The 15,784-nt window shown below is 49.4% G+C and overlaps 6 protein-coding genes across 6 annotated transcripts; 5 read left to right on the top strand and 1 right to left on the bottom strand.

Annotated features, from left to right (window-relative positions):
• Positions 1–76: 76 nt before the first annotated feature.
• M430DRAFT_145332 (hypothetical protein) lies at positions 77–2,225 on the top strand (the record flags this gene model as incomplete). Its single annotated transcript, XM_024862940.1, has 5 exons — positions 77–111; positions 159–746; positions 793–1,150; positions 1,196–1,459; positions 1,510–2,225. The coding sequence occupies exons 1-5, from the start codon at positions 106–108 to the stop codon at positions 2,223–2,225; spliced, it is 1,932 nt and encodes a 643-aa protein (XP_024717656.1). The 5' UTR covers positions 77–105.
• A 2,036-nt stretch (positions 2,226–4,261) lies between these two features.
• Positions 4,262–4,764, top strand: M430DRAFT_175021 (hypothetical protein). Its single transcript, XM_024863687.1, has 2 exons — positions 4,262–4,643; positions 4,696–4,764. The coding sequence occupies exon 1, from the start codon at positions 4,273–4,275 to the stop codon at positions 4,525–4,527; it is 255 nt and encodes an 84-aa protein (XP_024717657.1). The 5' UTR covers positions 4,262–4,272; the 3' UTR covers positions 4,528–4,643; positions 4,696–4,764.
• Positions 4,765–5,009: 245 nt separating this feature from the next.
• On the top strand, positions 5,010–6,393 carry M430DRAFT_21842 (hypothetical protein; the record flags this gene model as incomplete). Its single annotated transcript, XM_024864580.1, has 2 exons — positions 5,010–5,135; positions 6,028–6,393. The coding sequence occupies 2 exons, from the start codon at positions 5,010–5,012 to the stop codon at positions 6,391–6,393; spliced, it is 492 nt and encodes a 163-aa protein (XP_024717658.1).
• Positions 6,394–7,159: 766 nt separating this feature from the next.
• M430DRAFT_44648 (hypothetical protein) lies at positions 7,160–8,518 on the top strand (the record flags this gene model as incomplete). The annotated part of the gene is made up of 4 exons (XM_024867713.1): positions 7,160–7,597; positions 7,646–7,664; positions 7,902–8,156; positions 8,355–8,518. Coding segments are annotated over exons 1-4 (639 nt in total), but the record flags the coding sequence as incomplete, so codon positions are not given.
• Positions 8,519–9,195: 677 nt separating this feature from the next.
• On the bottom strand, positions 9,196–10,713 carry M430DRAFT_68967 (hypothetical protein). Its single transcript, XM_024869397.1, has 4 exons — positions 10,453–10,713; positions 10,366–10,400; positions 10,198–10,307; positions 9,196–9,679 (listed from the first exon to the last, which is right to left on the bottom strand). The coding sequence occupies exons 1-4, from the start codon at positions 10,484–10,486 to the stop codon at positions 9,211–9,213; spliced, it is 648 nt and encodes a 215-aa protein (XP_024717660.1). The 5' UTR covers positions 10,487–10,713; the 3' UTR covers positions 9,196–9,210.
• Positions 10,714–11,225: 512 nt separating this feature from the next.
• Positions 11,226–14,726, top strand: M430DRAFT_175061 (hypothetical protein). The gene is made up of 3 exons (XM_024863688.1): positions 11,226–11,671; positions 11,721–12,359; positions 12,408–14,726. The coding sequence occupies exons 1-3, from the start codon at positions 11,510–11,512 to the stop codon at positions 14,655–14,657; spliced, it is 3,051 nt and encodes a 1,016-aa protein (XP_024717661.1). The 5' UTR covers positions 11,226–11,509; the 3' UTR covers positions 14,658–14,726.
• Positions 14,727–15,784: the final 1,058 nt, after the last annotated feature.

Raw genomic sequence — 15,784 nt, forward strand, 5'->3', positions numbered from 1 at the left:
GGCCCATCTTCTTCACTCTTCAGCTCTTCGAAGAAGACGTTCTTCAATATGCCTTCTCCTACCGCCCCGGCTCCCGCAGCCGCCGGCGCCCAGAACGAAGGCGGCATGGGCGTACGTCTCCCCCTCTCTCCTCGAAGAGATATACTGACAAACCGAAGTCGACGATCAAATCCGCGGTTCAGGGTATCGCTATCTTCGTTGGCATGCAATTCTTGATGGGTCAGATCATGGGCAAGAGCAAACCCGCTACGACGACGACCACCGATGCTTCTGGGGCCGTGATTAACGTTCCTGCGAACACGGCCACGATTCCCCCTTTCCATGCCCGCCCCAATTCCCTCAATGACGGTGCGGTCTACAACCCAATCCCCCAACGAATAGCTCCTATGTGGCCTCTTGACTCTCCCTTGGATCTCACGATCGTGGTCTCGCCATCCTTCGTTGCTGAACCGCTAGCGAAGGTGCCCGCAGAAAGAAGAGTGGTTGATGAGACGGCTTTCAAGTTTGGTGATTACAACGAGAATAGGATCGTAGATACAAGTTTCGCAGTGCCCAAAGAGGTGCAGAACAATGGGACGCTGTGGGCGCATTTTTATATCGGATTGACTGGCAGTGAACTGGACCCCAGTAGATCTGGTTATGATTCAAGTCGGGCATTCCATTTCACTCATCCCTTAACGCAATACATTGCCCAGAAACGGGTGAAGAAAACAAAGAACCTTCTGGCTGCTTCGGATGAGGATGAGGTATGTTGTCCTTGCTGCAAATATGGGCAGAACTGACAGAGTTCAGGAGGAAGAGGAAATTCCCACGGGTCCAGTCATCACTTCGCATTATCATCCGAACTTCACCCTGTCCTTCATCCCGGATACTGGAGTGATGCAGTTTCCGAGTTTACCTCCCCCAGTTCTACGATATATACACTTGGAAGAGACAGGCGCGCGCGATGCTACCGGTCAGAATGGGTGGTACTATCCTGTTCTCTTCGTCAATTCGTTCTGGCAACTCCGATCTCACATGACAGCCCTGAATTCAACCGTCACTCGACTACCCCTCTACATCAACCTCAACAATCAAGCAAACTGGAAATTCACCATCCTTGCCAATATGGACGAAGGAGCTAAGCAAAGTGCTAGAGCTGCTGCCCTAGGTAATTTTCCCCCAAGTGATAGCTTCCTATTACTAACATGATCAGGCCAATCTGTGCCCGGCGGTGGGGACGGTACCGAGTTTGAAATGATCAAGGAGGTTCTCCTAGATACGAATATTTATCTTCTCGGCACAACTGCAGTTGTCAGCATCCTCCACATGATCTTCGAGATGCTAGCTTTCAAATCCGATATCAGTCATTACCGGAATAAGAAGAATAATGTTGGAATCTCTGTCCGGTCTATCCTCGGGAATGTCTTCATGCAAGGCGTTATATTCCTGTATCTTATGGACAACAACGAGAATACTAGTCAGTTCCCCTTCCCTCCCCTTATATCCAGTTACTAAAAGTGGCCGCAGGCTGGATGATTCTCTTCTCCCAGGGAATGGGCATCCTCCTCGAATTTTGGAAAATCACCACGGTAGTCAACGTCCGTCTCCGACCAGCTCCAGATTCCTTCATCCCCTACCGAATCGCATTCGAAGACAAACACGTTCTATCCGAAACCGAGGAAAAAACCAAAGAATACGACGCCGTAGCCTTCAAATACCTCTACATGATCGCCGTCCCACTTCTGCTGGCCTATGCCGCCTACTCTTTGACCTACGAGACGCACAAATCATGGTACTCCTTCGTGATCACCACCCTCGTCGGATCCGTCTACGCCTACGGTTTCCTCATGATGGTCCCAAGTCTGTACATCAACTACCGCCTGAAGTCGGTGGCACACATGCCAGCCAAGGCCATGATGTATAAATTCCTCAATACGTTCATCGATGACCTCTTCGCGTTCACGATCAAGATGCCGACGCTGCATCGAATAGCCACGTTGAGAGACGACGTCATCTTCTTCGTTTATCTGTACCAGTCATATAAATACAAGGTCGACTACACGCGCGTTAATGAGTTTGGGCAGGGTGGAGACGACGAGCCGGAAGAAAAGCCAGCGGACGAGCAGCCGAAGAGCATCGAAGGAGTATCTGATGAGGCAAAGAAAGCCGGGGAGGCTACTAATGAGACAACGGCCAAAGTGTCTGGAAGCTCGAAGAAAGGGGGTGCGACGAAGAGAAAGTGATGCCGTGGGGTATCATCGCATACGGGCAGCTGGCAGTTGTATGGCCTTTATAAATCATAATCAAATTATAACATCTAATTTTATTCCATCACCAGCAGAAACTTGCCCTAAGGTGCTTTGGCTCCCCTATGTCTCCCTCCTTTGAGGAACTTTGCCTATCACATTATAGGTCCTGTTCTAAGATAGTGCTCGCTATATAGAGGGTACGAGGGCCGCTGGGTCCTCATAGATTTGGTGGAGTATGAAACTTGCCCATTGCCCAAACCCAGGATTGCATACACAAAATTGGGATCCGCACGATCCAATATTTGAGTGAGAAAGCAGCAGTTGTTATTCAGACTCAGGGCCAAGGTATCAGTGATGAGACCGATCAGGTGAAGTATGTTTTGTTCCAAAAGGGCCTCAGGGGATGGAAAGGAGTCGGAGACGGACTAACAAGCACCCGGATATCCTAAAGAGGAATATTTGGCGACTGGACATGCTAACGACAACCACCTACAAAATGTTGTTTCTCTCATGTCAACGCTAGATCGTGAGGAATGCTCAGTTTGACGGTCATGTATAGACATTCCCAGAGCCCATTCAGTCTTGAGACTTGGAAAGAAGACAACACCCTACAATTCATCAAGTGATCCGGTAATCCAGCGATCCAGTGATCCAGAATCAAATAATTACAATAGCCTTGGAAGTTGAAGAGGCGTGAGAGGGATTTCCTTCTATATACTTGTCTCCATTATAACTTTTCGATATAGCGGTCTATATGCAAAGGGGACTCCCATATTGCTAGACATGCATATCTCTACAGCTACATCATTGTTCTTCTTGTTCCAGATTGCGAATACATATGCTCTATGAATGTCCTTTTGCTTTCGTTAAATCGATACTGGGAATCCTCGAATTGGTAGTTTGAATTGAATTTGTTCTATGTTTTGTATGCATAATCATCTCCTTTCTGCATCATGTGCGCTTGACTAGGTAGCTCTTCGTGTATGGATACACTACGGTTTTGGAGTGAAAGGTATAGGGAATGCTATCCTGCAAGATCATCAAGTGTTTGATTGTTAAAGAAGAGAAAGGGGCTTGAGATGTTCATGTTGGAAGAGAGCAATATCAAGAAACTTCGTCATCAACTCTCGAATCTGCAGAAGATCAAAGAAGAAAGAATTAGTTAGGGCTACGCCCCAGCTACCTCCCACACATTGAAATTGGTTTAAATGCAGATGTGCAACGAAAGATTGAAAGGGTCTGCTTTAGGTTAAGCTAAAGCTTGGCTCACAACCTTAATCGCAGATGTGCAACGAAAGATTGAAAGGGTCTGCTTTTGGTTAAGCTGGAGTTTGGCTCACAACCTTAAATCGCAGATGTGCAACGAAGTTGGGGGAAGAGGGAGCTTTCACGTCATTGGCTGGTACCCTTAGATGCAGATGTGCAACGAAAGATCGAAAAGATCTGCTTTTGGTTAAGCTAGAGCTTGGCTCACAACCTTAAATCGCAGATGTGCAACGAAGTTGGAGGAAGAGGGAGCTTTCACGTCATTGGCCCTCTTGGATACAGATGTGCAACGGAAGGATGAGCTTGATGCCATTGGCCAACTCGAGTCCTAGTCTCCAACAGGATATGTAGATGTGCAACGGAGCTCAGCGTAGGAGGAGAGGTCCCACACCATTGGTTCTCTCAAAGTCAGATGTCTAACGGAAGACTTTCTAGGAGCTGCCATAGGACTACAAACCTAATGCACAAACCAATCGGGGCAAGCCCTACTTCAGAAATCAGGATACTAGGAGGGGGAAGAAAAAAGATAAAGCTTCAGTTCTTCTCGATCTACAACCATATACGATACCCCCTTTTTTTCTTCCTTTCTTTCTGTCTATCTATCTACTCTCCAAAATCACTTTTATAATATTCACGGATGGATATTGCGAGTCCTGCTTCTCCGCGTGGCAACACCCACCTCTCTACCCAAATATGCAGCCACCCAGTACCCCTTTCAACGACCCCGGCCTTTTCTACTCGGCGTGTTCAAAAGAAGCGTATAGAGAGATAGCGTATGGTTGAATGGGAACCTGCAGATACGGGGTCGACTGTATCAGCTCGTGGCCCTAGGGGGGTGGCTGGACGTGCAGATGTAATGGGGGCAGGCAGACAATCTGCAGTTTCATCAAACAAACTTACAGCTGTTGCTGGCAGTCATGGAAACAGATGGAACTTGATCATAAAGCCTCCAAAGCCCACCGCCGGTTGCTTACATACAGAGAAACAGTCACTGTACAAAGCAAATGTATCAGAGAAAAGATATAACTGAGTGATAGTAGGTAGGAGTTGTACAACAAGTATTTCCCGGATCCAAATCATACCTATCGTCTGATAATCTGCATATTCAGGTATTCAAGCTTACATGCTTAAGAACGGTGTCAGATGGCAAGCTCTAGTCACAACTGGTATCGCTTTTTTGAGCTAATTACTGCCGAAGTCGTCATTGCTTTTCTCCCTCAGCTCCCGATTCACTCTATCGCAACATAATTCCAACTATGCTTCCAACACTCGTGGTTGCAGTTTAGCTCAATAGCCTTCTTTGTACTTAGTTCGTATTTCCCCCCTTAGGATGATTTGGACATCTTTGTTGACGGCTATTCACCTCTAGGTATTGTCTCTCTCCTCTCAGCGCGACAAACGAGTTTTCCTAACCATCTCCAGCATCTACACTTTGATCATGTCATGGACTTTTGAACTATTTGCATCTTACGAGAACTTAGCAGTCACCAAATTCAGCATATATATATCACCATGCAACAAGATAAACAACTCCTAAACGGCATTCCTTCTCAACCAGCAAGGGCTCTGACGCTTTCTCTACGAAAACCGTTCTGCAACAGGTCAATCAGTCACTACTGCGCTGGCTTCGGCAAACAGGTGCGTGATACACTGATAGCCGCGGCACATCCAACACTACATAGCAAATTGGCTGATTTTGAACCGGATCAGGACAGAGCCGATGGCAGGCATGCTAGCTATCCACAAGATCTAAATCGACCTGAGCTTTCGAGGCTTCTAGATCACTCGAAGTCCCTTTATAACCGAGCAATCACCACCTTAATAATCTTCAACACCAATTCTACCCGACATTCAACCCCACTGGAGCTGATACAGTTACCAGTACCGTCGTCCTTTTGCTAGTAAGAGTCGATGGGACCTGCTATGCCCAGCCCACCCGCGGCAGTTATACGAGTAAAGGATGCAAGGTCAACGTCACAGGATCAACTAGGCTTTGATTAAGGTCAATTGATTATCAAACCTAAACCGAAACCGCCCTCTTCCTTCTGAGAGGTGTCGCCTCGTCTCCGGCAACCCCCCGTCGCTGGAGCGGTCCCGCGTTACGAGCTGGTGAGTGAGAAGTGCTTATGGTCCTTGTTTATGTGCTTACGATTGCCGAGGGCCCTCTGTGCATCCGCCCCGGGTCCGCCGTCGAGAGCCCATCTCGATGAGGCAAATGTCTAATTGTAACATCTCTTTACGATGCGTAAAGCTTTTGTATCTGCGTCCGAGCCACGTGTGTAGCAAGGTATACAGGGACGAGGTTTGTGATCACTGCGCGAACTAGCGGTCTACCTGTGAGAAGGTAAGTTGTCTTGTGTGTTCCTTCCTGAGACCCTCCGCTCATGCTCCGGGCAGATTCCGCTAGAGCACCTGGCCCGCGTTGTTGAGGTAGTCAAGTTAAGACGACCCTTAAGAACATTGACGTATGCAAGGAATAATGCTGCGAGGGAGGTCCCTTGGACCCCTACATTAAGGAAATCATCGACAGGGTCCACCGCGACGCGGAGGACGGCGAGGAAAGGCATCCACCAAAAAAGAGGAAGTCTACCCAGACGACGAGGACGAAGCGGCTGCGCCAAAGAAGGGCCGTACCGCTACTTTTACTCCCACGCCTCTAACGGCCACAATTCCGAACGTCACGGCCCTGGCCACAATTCCGACTACCACGGTGCGCTTCCGTAGAGGACCCGACACCCTCCCGGGGTGCGGGGATGACCTCGTTGTCGATCTCTTTGGTGTCTCGGGCTTTCAACGAAGTTCAGAACGGGCAGCTGGCCAGGATGCCACAAAAAGTCGTCTACAAGCGGATTCCGCAGCTCGACGAGGACGGGAACCCTCTCATACGCCCGAATAGGGCTATCTAGGCTGTTCGTGTTCCCTACCAAGTCGAGATCGTCAAGCTCTTAGGCCCCCTACTTAAAGTAGGGGAAGTACTCGTCTAGAGGGATTTGAATGAGGCATACAGCTGTTATGGCCAACATCAATAACGACAAGTTTTGGCAAGGGATTCGGGTTATTACACTCGATTATGTCGGCGACTACCGGAATAGCACCTAGTTTACGGAACGCCATCCGTATAAAAAGGCGCATTAGGTATTCTTATACCTATCGAACATATTTCGGCGCCTCTATTTCGGCGGCCCCGGTCACAATCTCTAGTCGATCATCGTCAAGCCTATCGATTGGTATTCAATTAAGACGATGGACGTCCCAGGTGATCTGTGGCGTGGCTGGCTGGGCAGACCTAGGCACCGTTCTAGATGGCGCACCAGTGTTTATGTCGTCTTACAACAGAGTACTTGGCGACAAGGTGGAAGTTGGCACGGCAATTCGGACAGGGCAGATGGTCATCTCTGAAGCACACCTAGGTACAGTCGCTACTATGAATTCGTGTGCTTCGCTCACGTTGAACAACATCAGTTGTTGCCAAGCGAAGATCATGTTCAAGAAACTCTTGCAAGACAGTATATGCCATAATACCTACGGCAGAGACCCGGATTAATCACGTTGCCCGGCGCCGCCAGTACCTGCTTAATGAAGCGGAGCATCGAGATTACTCGTGAATAGCCCTAATATGCAGATCAGTTGTGCTCAATGTAGCTACTGCCCGAAATAGAGCACGTCAGCGTCGGGAGATACGCTTCCAGGTTCTTCGGGGTTGGAGGGCCTCCGAAGGCCCACCAATATCACGAATCAACATCCACCACAAAGCCGGAGACGTGGCACAACCTCCCCGGAGAAAAACCAGTCGCTTTAGAAAACCAGACAGGACACCGAGAAGGAATTGACTCAACGACCGAGAGGAGGTGAGAATAGCAGCTTGATCTGTATGGGTGCGAAGTTTGCGAAAACCTCATGACCATGTGCCCAAACGCACATGCATACTGGGGCAAAGCATACTTTGCATTAAAGCCAATCACAGTCTCAGAGGATCATAAAGAGATGAAGGTCAAGTTTTTCTGGCTCCGCAAGCACGAAGGCTCCAAATCGGTTTCGCTCGATGATATTCCTGAACTCCCGTCGAGTGCCAGTAAGGCTCATAGCCCAATCGACTTATGGTAAGTCGAACCCTGACTAAAGAACAACCGAAGACTAACAACGCATAGGCAACGAGTTCCTGACATGGTATCGTTGTCTGGACTTTAGAGGAGACGTGGGGATGGCAGAGTATGAACAGCTAGACGTGCTGATCGGGGCGGGCCTATGTGCACGCCATGCCTATGCATCGCACACATGTATCTCCAAGCCCGACCCCGGCGTACCCGCCGTGCGTCTGCGCTCCACTCCTTTGTCCCCCCGTTACCGAGAGCCTGCCTCTTGGAACGCTCCTAGTATTAGGTATCCTAATGCTAGCATACGTAGTTCGGCGTTGGGCCGACTATGTTTGTAGGAGCCAATACCCCGATCAACAAGTCGCTAGCAAATATCGAGAGTTTGGAAGTATCCAATGAGCCAAACACGAGATCGAGTTCTCGATCACGGAGCCTCCTGTTATCTAACTTGGTAACCGAGAGCTTCCGTCCGAGGCCTGGACAGTCGCATTGCTGGACAGACTTCCTAACGCGCATATGCTCCGACAAGGGAACATCTTTGTCCCTCGAGAACGTCAAGCTTTCGGTTTTTAGAACCTAGTTAGGAAAAGTCGTCTGACCCAACCCTCCCACCTTGACCTTAAGGTGCATGCCGTATACTGCGAGGTAGACGAGTGTTAGCTAGTTACCTTTAGCTTTAGGGAATGCAGGCGTTAAGAGATCTAACGAGTTGGTAAGTAGGAAGTGTTTTGAGTCCTTTGTTCTTGGATTGACTGTTGACCAGGGCCCCCTGTGCGTCCTCCTCTGGTTCGGCGTCGGAGCCGATCTCCATGCAGCAGATGCCCGGCCGCAACATGTGTCTTCGATGTGTGAAGTTGCTGTATCTTCGCCCGGCTCACTTCTGCGGCAAGACGTCGCATTGCTGGACAGAAGTCATCATAGAGCACTGTAGCTGAGCCGCCGGAAGTGCATGGAAGGAGACGAGGCGAAGAGGAGGAGGAGAAGGGAGAGGAGAAAGGGGAGGAGAAAGGGGAGGAGAAAGGGGAGGAGAAAGGGGAGGAGAAAGGGGAGGAGAAAGGGGAGGAGAAAGGAGAGGAGAAAGGAGAGGAGAAAGGAGAGGGAAGGTAATATTTAGTCAAAGCTGACGTCCACTTAATTGGTAGCGACAAGATAACGGCGAAGAGCACCCATTCTTCTCCACTGCATGGGAAGAACGGTGCTCTTTGCCGCGAAATGGGAGAAGAGCGCGGGTTCCAGTAAGTCACCCATTTGTTAAACCACAGATTGAAGCTAACAGACGGATCTAGGCTTCGGTTCCCTGTGGCTACTCCGTAAGGTGCGGTTGGCGCCGTGAGCGAGATAGCACTGTAGCGAATACCTGCTGTTGGATATTTCGAGTTTTAGACGAATCGGGGTGGGAAAGGAGGAAACGAAGGAGATAGAGGAGGGGATTGAACGAGAAGAAAAATATTCAGAGGAACAGGTACGGATGAAAGTGTAAACGCAACGCGTGTTGGGGAATCATTGTACATATATAGCAACAAACTGCTGGTCTCCTTCCAGGCCTTCTCATCCAGGACAATGCTTCTACTTCTGCCTTGGCCATCCAGGCTGTATCGTTCCGGAAAAAAGGGGAGACTTCAGAAGAATCGCCAGTATATAAACACAATCATGACGAACGCCAAAGCACCAACGGGACCATACTGCTTCATCAACAATTCCCAATTGATCCTCACTGCCGCCTTCCTGTACTTTCTACTATCCTCCCTCAGTCTGGAACTAACTTCACCCATACGCTCCAGGCTGTCACCCCGATACAGCAGATCCTCGATATTCTTCGTCATGACCTTTGTCACGTCTCTCAGCTCATCGTTCAACTTATCAAGGTTCTGGGTGGCGCGGGTATCGGAGTAGGTGGCTTTTGTCCGCGAGATGAAAGTGTCGAATTCCATGAACGCGTAGGGGCGGAGAGAAGGGGAGAGGGTTTGCGAAATGGGGTAGGTGGTGCTGAACTCGGTGGAGAGGTCGGAGAGGTAGGTAAAGGCTAACTTTCGGGGGTATGAACGTTCGCTGATGCAGAGATAGACGATTTCGGAGGAGATGAGGTAGCTGGGAGAGAAGAGTGTTAGCAAGTTTTCCGAGATTGATGTACTGATTAGATTATGAAGAGGGCGCGGTGTTGGAGTAAGTGCACGTTGCAATCAGGCTTTCCCAGCAGAATCCAGGAGTCGCTGACAGGTAAAAGGATGCTTGTGAAATACAATGCCCGACTGGATTCGGATATCATTGGCCCCCTTTCCAACGGAATCCGGTAATTGCTGACACAAGGGAATGCTGGACATTGGAGATATATGCAGTTGAAACTGTAGTTGAATGCATGTATTTGTTCCATTGCTAGTAGAACTTAGGGGTTGCTGACACAAGGAAATGTTGCACCGTCGGATGCTTCTAGATATTTGGAAATGAATTGGGCAAGAGTCGGTTGCCAACCACATTGACTCAATATGCCGTGACATTTGCCAATCTCCAAAATCATATATATACCAAGTTCACCCATTTGGGGGAGCTAGCCCGTTGGAAAGCACCAGATGTTTAACAACCTGATAAGAGAATAGGGAGAAACGTACTGTATGACGTATGCGCCGCTCTCGATGCTGGCTTGAGGTTCTGAGTTTCGATTTAGTCTTCGAAGGACCATCTTGACTTGTGATTTGATCTCGGAGAGGGAGGATTCAGTCTGCGAAGCAGCAGGATCAGCGTGGAGTTTGGAGATCAGGGCGGCCATTGCTACTAACCTGCTCATCGTCGACGGAGGCGCATAGCATGAGGCCTGGAGTCCAGAGTCAGCCAGTGTCTGCCCAATACCTGGCAGATTTCTATACCATCTAGCCTAGCAATCTGCGTGGATTTGATCATCCTGGATCACCTGTTCTGGAGCTGTGCTGAGAGGAGTTCGAAGAAGTCGATGTTGAGTCGCGGTCATTCAGTTTCAGGCAGTCGCAGTCGCAATTGAGGGATTCCAGGCACTAGTCACCAACAATCACTCAGTAGTTCTGGGAGGTGAAAGTTACAGAAAGGAATTGTCTGTCTCTTGGTGTTGTCTGTCTCAATAACAGGTTGGCGTTTACGCGGTGCCAGAATTGGTGTTCTCGCCAGGGAGCTCCAGTTGTTCGTCCCAGCGACACAATAGTACTAGCGTGCGGGCTTCCGGCGCAACTATATTCCGCTATCAACACCGGGCCGGCCGGAGGAAGGATGTTCCGGTTTAAATGCCTGATAGACGCGTTAACCGCCTTAAGCGAGTAGGGAATCACGCTACCAGACACAGATAAACAAAAGTGCAAAAGAAACATCTCCTCCAACTTCATCCTCGACTTTCCACCTCTCTTCTCAACCTCCACCTCTACTTCCGTTCTTTGTTCTTTCTTCCTGAAGAGAAACGTTGTTTGTATCCTCTTCCAATCCTTTCTCCTCCTTGTCTTAACTACCCCGGACTTCTATTTTAAGACTTCCCCACATCCTAGCGGTCTACACTATTTGACAGCCGCACCAACCATGGCCAAGAGAGGCCAAGCGAAATCCCCGCGGCTCTCCGCGCCTACAGATGACATGAGATCTGAGGATCCAATCTCTCAACCTTCTGTAAGTCAATTGACCTCTTTCCTGGGCCTGCTTTTCTGTGCCCCTCCATCTCCATTCTAGCTAGCTGCTGCCGAGCACCGCAAGTCTTCGCAGCTCGTCACCATCCATCCACCTGCTGGTGTCCTCAATGTCCTCTGTTTTTCTGTGCTGTCTTTGTTCCAATCCTATGGCACCGTTGTCACATCATCCATGCCACTCAATTGCTGTCGTTCCTCTGCCCTGTACAGTGTACTGACATACTTTTAGATCCCGAGTCAGTCCAACAACTTTGAGAACAACTCTACTCAGCATCAAGTTATGGGGCCTCCTCCAAAACCGAGACAGACACCCAAGCGCGCAACATCCCTTAGAACTGCTCCAGCGAAGAGGCAGAGAGTCAATGATAACTTCTTCAATGACCCGGATTCCCTTCTCCAAAGCCAGAAATCGCCGCTTTACCAAGATAACGTCAACATTAAGGTACTTCTCTCCCTCCAAGCCACATCAGTATGCCTGCTTACCCTCGTAGAATATTCTACAGCATCCACAATCCATCGAAGCTCTAGCAGAGTCACAGCCAGAGTACATGACGGCTGAATCGGACACATTATCTACAGCCTGTGCTGCCTTCAAGGAGGACGGTGCTCTAGGTCGTTTTGACCCCGGTTTCCTTAATGATGCTATTGCAGCATCTAACTTAAGAGCTGCTGGTGGAACAGCTGAGTATGAACAGGCGCAGTTTCATAACATATGGGGGGGTGACAAGGAGACATACAGTGATGATGATAATGAAAATGCTCATGAATCACCTCGCGACAGCAGTGAGAATAACGACGAATCAAACAAGAATTCTACATATGATGATTTTACACAAGACCGTCATGAAAATGACGAGGAGAGGAATCATTATTCAGAGTATGATGACAACGTCATGGGACCAGCAACTAATCACCCCATTTTAGGTAATTCGCCCGACTATACCAACTATGGAACTGCGGAGATCCCGATTTTGTATGCTCCCCGTACCCAGATATCCCTGTGGAGCAGCGATATCAAATTGGAAACACTCTTTGTGATGTCCCGGGGGATGTGGGCACAAACGCCTATCCTGAGACCGGGAGATTTGATAATTCTGCACGGGCCCGGTGGTATCTTTAAGGAAGCTAAGGTAAGAGACAAAGATACGATCCTCAACCTCTAAGCTCACACTTAACAGGTTGCGGCCCCCTTGGGACATTGGGAGAATGGCTTGCCTAGGCCAAAGAACACAAGCATATTCGATATAGAAGTGCCACCTGGCCAACAGCCCATCTCGAAGCCCGGGATCCAGGATATCCGATATCCTCGACCCGGCAACCAGCTTCATGGTTGCACAGATATTCGTGATTGCATGATGGCGGAGGATTCACACCTGAATATTCCTGTTGGGGCTAGCAGCTTCATACTCAAACGCGGGGATGAAATCTTGGGTTCTATAGCTGAAGTACGCCAAGCGTACTCCTTTGCGATAAAGGAGTACGACTTTTTGAACCAAATCAATTTTGACGACGGCGGTCGAGCCCGCCGAGTCGCCCGTGAACAGACTCATGAGGGTTACTACCTTTTTGGTAGTTGTCTCTACCGAAAGGTAGAGAGAGGTGTGGTGGGATCCCAAAATCCCAACCTCTGTATTGACCTCGGTGACGATCTGAACGCCAAACTTGCAGATTGCGCCGAGCCGGGATATGCTATCCTCATGGTAGATACGCGTATCCTGGGAAACGACGGGATCCCGGCCCCACTGGGTGCGAAGCATCCAGATAAGGAAGAAGCATACCAACGGGGCCCAAATGCCTTCTCGACCCTGTTCACCCGCAACTTGGCGGGCTTATTCGGCTATTCCCTTGGCCATGCCCACATTGGACCCCTTGGCCTGACGAAGGGATATGGCCAGCGGCAGTGGAACAAGGGGATTGGCACCCCTTCGTCATTCAAGCACGAGCGGACAGGCGCCCTGACAGCTGAAGGCCAAGCGCGCTTCAGACTGCAAACAGCCGAGCGGATTGCCGCCTCCGACGGTTGTAAGATATTAGACGACCCGCGCGAGACCGAACCGTACTATATCAACCAGTTTCGGGCCTCAGACCCAACGCTATATCCAAGATTTGCCAACGGCGCTCCCGACAATTCTGCCGCCCGTCTCAGTAGGATCGATCATAAACCTAGAAATTCCTGGTTTGATCTAAATAGGGTTCCACCAGAACTGACTCCGCCTGGTGCCCTCATCTCGAAGGCAGAGGAGCAGAAGATCCGCCTGTTCCAGACCAAGTTCCTTTCTGGCAAGATTGTGCATCGCCCTGTGCCTCGCACCATGGCTCATCGCTTTGTACCTTATCCTCCCAAGGACGGCAGCCCAATACAACCATTACAGCTGCCCGCCGACGATCCGCGAGTTCAAGCTTTCGATGCTTCACGCGGATATCCCTATCGCATACAAAAGCCGGGTCAACAGCAGCCGCAACAGGCCTTCCAGGGCACCCTTGCTTCTCAGCCAAGTGTCACTCGTGGTGCTCGTACAGGAAATCGAGCTCGTCGCAATTCCCCCACCATTGACAATCAGAGCACCCAATCGACTCGTTACGGCCAGAGTTCTTTCAAGGGCACGCTTGACTCCTCGCTTGGCTCCAGCAATCAAACTGCCAGCGACAACTGTGCCGCTCATCCTCACAGCAGACAAAACACCTCCGACCCCTACTCCCCTCCACCCGTCAGTCAGAATACATATTCCAGCCCGCAGTCGGCTCCACAGCGGGCCGCTTACGTCGATAATTTGAAGATGCGGCACCAGAGCTTATATCCAGAAGACCCATCTCCTCAATCTCTCAATATTGACGATCCATACGCGGGTGTTCTCAAAACTGGTCGGCTTGGCTTCGATTATTCTAACGAAGGCCCGGGGTTTTCCAATCAGAGCTGGTATCTCGATGACCCATCTTCTGGTTCCTTCAGCAGTGATAATCCACACGGGAGCCGTGTCAATTCTGCCACAAGTGGCTTCGATCTGAACCACGGCCCAGAAAACTCCTATTTCTATAGGAATTCTGAAGATCCACCCTCGGTGATGAATCAATTGAAGGCCGTCCTTAGGGACGGATCCTTGTCAACAACTGAGATCCTGGAGAATATGCTGAATGGGGACGAGTCAATTGAAGATATCAGAGCTGCCTTTCACGATCTGTTCGGCAATGTGTATGATGCGTATATCTCAGACCATGTCCACCCGAAAGGCCCCAAGACAACCCCGTTCAACGAAGCTCTGATCGACCCCAGTCCGAGAGACCAAGGACAACATTCGACCTTATCGACTGCTTCTTTTTCTGCTCCTATGTCACGAGACCCGAGCTCAACTTCTAACGTTTCCTCCTTCTCTGCAGCTACGACTTACGATTCTCCTGCCCTTGAAGTGCCCAAGCACAATGACCCATAACGACTGTTTTACGATACCGATCCGCCGGAGTTTACTAAGATACCCCTGGACTTTCTTTTCTCTCTACGATAATTCAGTGGGTTCGTTTGCACGCTTTTTCTTCTTACGATAATGCAGTGGGCATTTGCACACACTCTCTTATGTTGTTCTACGATAACCCAGCGTCTTCATTTCACATACTTCTTCACTTCTACGATGAATGGTAGGCATCTCAGCATCTGCACTTATTCTTCTCTCTTGCAGCTGAGTTGATTTGCGCATATCTTCTTCACTTCTTTTACGGCAATCCAGCAGCTGCATTTGCAGAGATTCTCTCCTCTTGCGAGAATCAGGCAATAGTTATGCACGTAACTTCTTCACTTCTTCGATAGCTTGGCAGATGCACTTACACAAAACGCTCCTTTACGAGAGTGCAAGAGGTATTGGCACGTATCCTCTTTTACTGGAGTCAAGTCGCTAGGTTTGCAGTACCTCACTTCTACGGTAATCGGCAGCGGCAGTTACACATACCTTCTTCTGTTCTGTCACAGCAACCCAACAGCTGCATTTGCACACATTCTCTTCGCTTCTTCTACGATACTTCGATAGGCACATACTCTCTTCTTTTAGAAGAACCGAACCGATTCACACATGCCCTCTTCGCTTCTCTTTCGGCATTCCAACGGCTGCTTTTGCACATATCCTCTGCGCTTCTACGATAATTCGCCATGCGCACGTGCTCTCTCCTCTTGCAAGAATCGAGGTGCTAGCTTTGCACGTCTACCTTCTTCGCTTCTCTTCCGACATTCTAGCGGCTTTATTGCCAAGGTTCTCTCCAATCCTTTCCAATAACTCGATGGATATTCGCACGTACGTTCTTCTCCTGGAAGAGCCGAGGACTTGGATTTGCACAGACTGTCTTTGATATTTAGTCCTTTCCTTTGTACATAGACATAAAACTGACCAGACCCGCATGGGCACCGAAACTTTCTGCTCCCTCTCTGTGATGTGCCTGTGACGCTTTTGGTCATATATTATTAATCTCTAGAAAGCCTTTCTTCCGTCTTGGATAGACTAGGTCCTCTGATAGCCAGCGTCAACAACTCTTATCTTAGCCAGACACCGGGCCTTATCTTTACGTGCAGTAC

The sequence above is a fragment of the Amorphotheca resinae genome, assembly GCF_003019875.1.
Source record: "Amorphotheca resinae ATCC 22711 unplaced genomic scaffold M430scaffold_11, whole genome shotgun sequence".
In the NCBI taxonomy this organism is placed as follows: Eukaryota; Fungi; Ascomycota; class Leotiomycetes; order Helotiales; family Amorphothecaceae; genus Amorphotheca; species Amorphotheca resinae.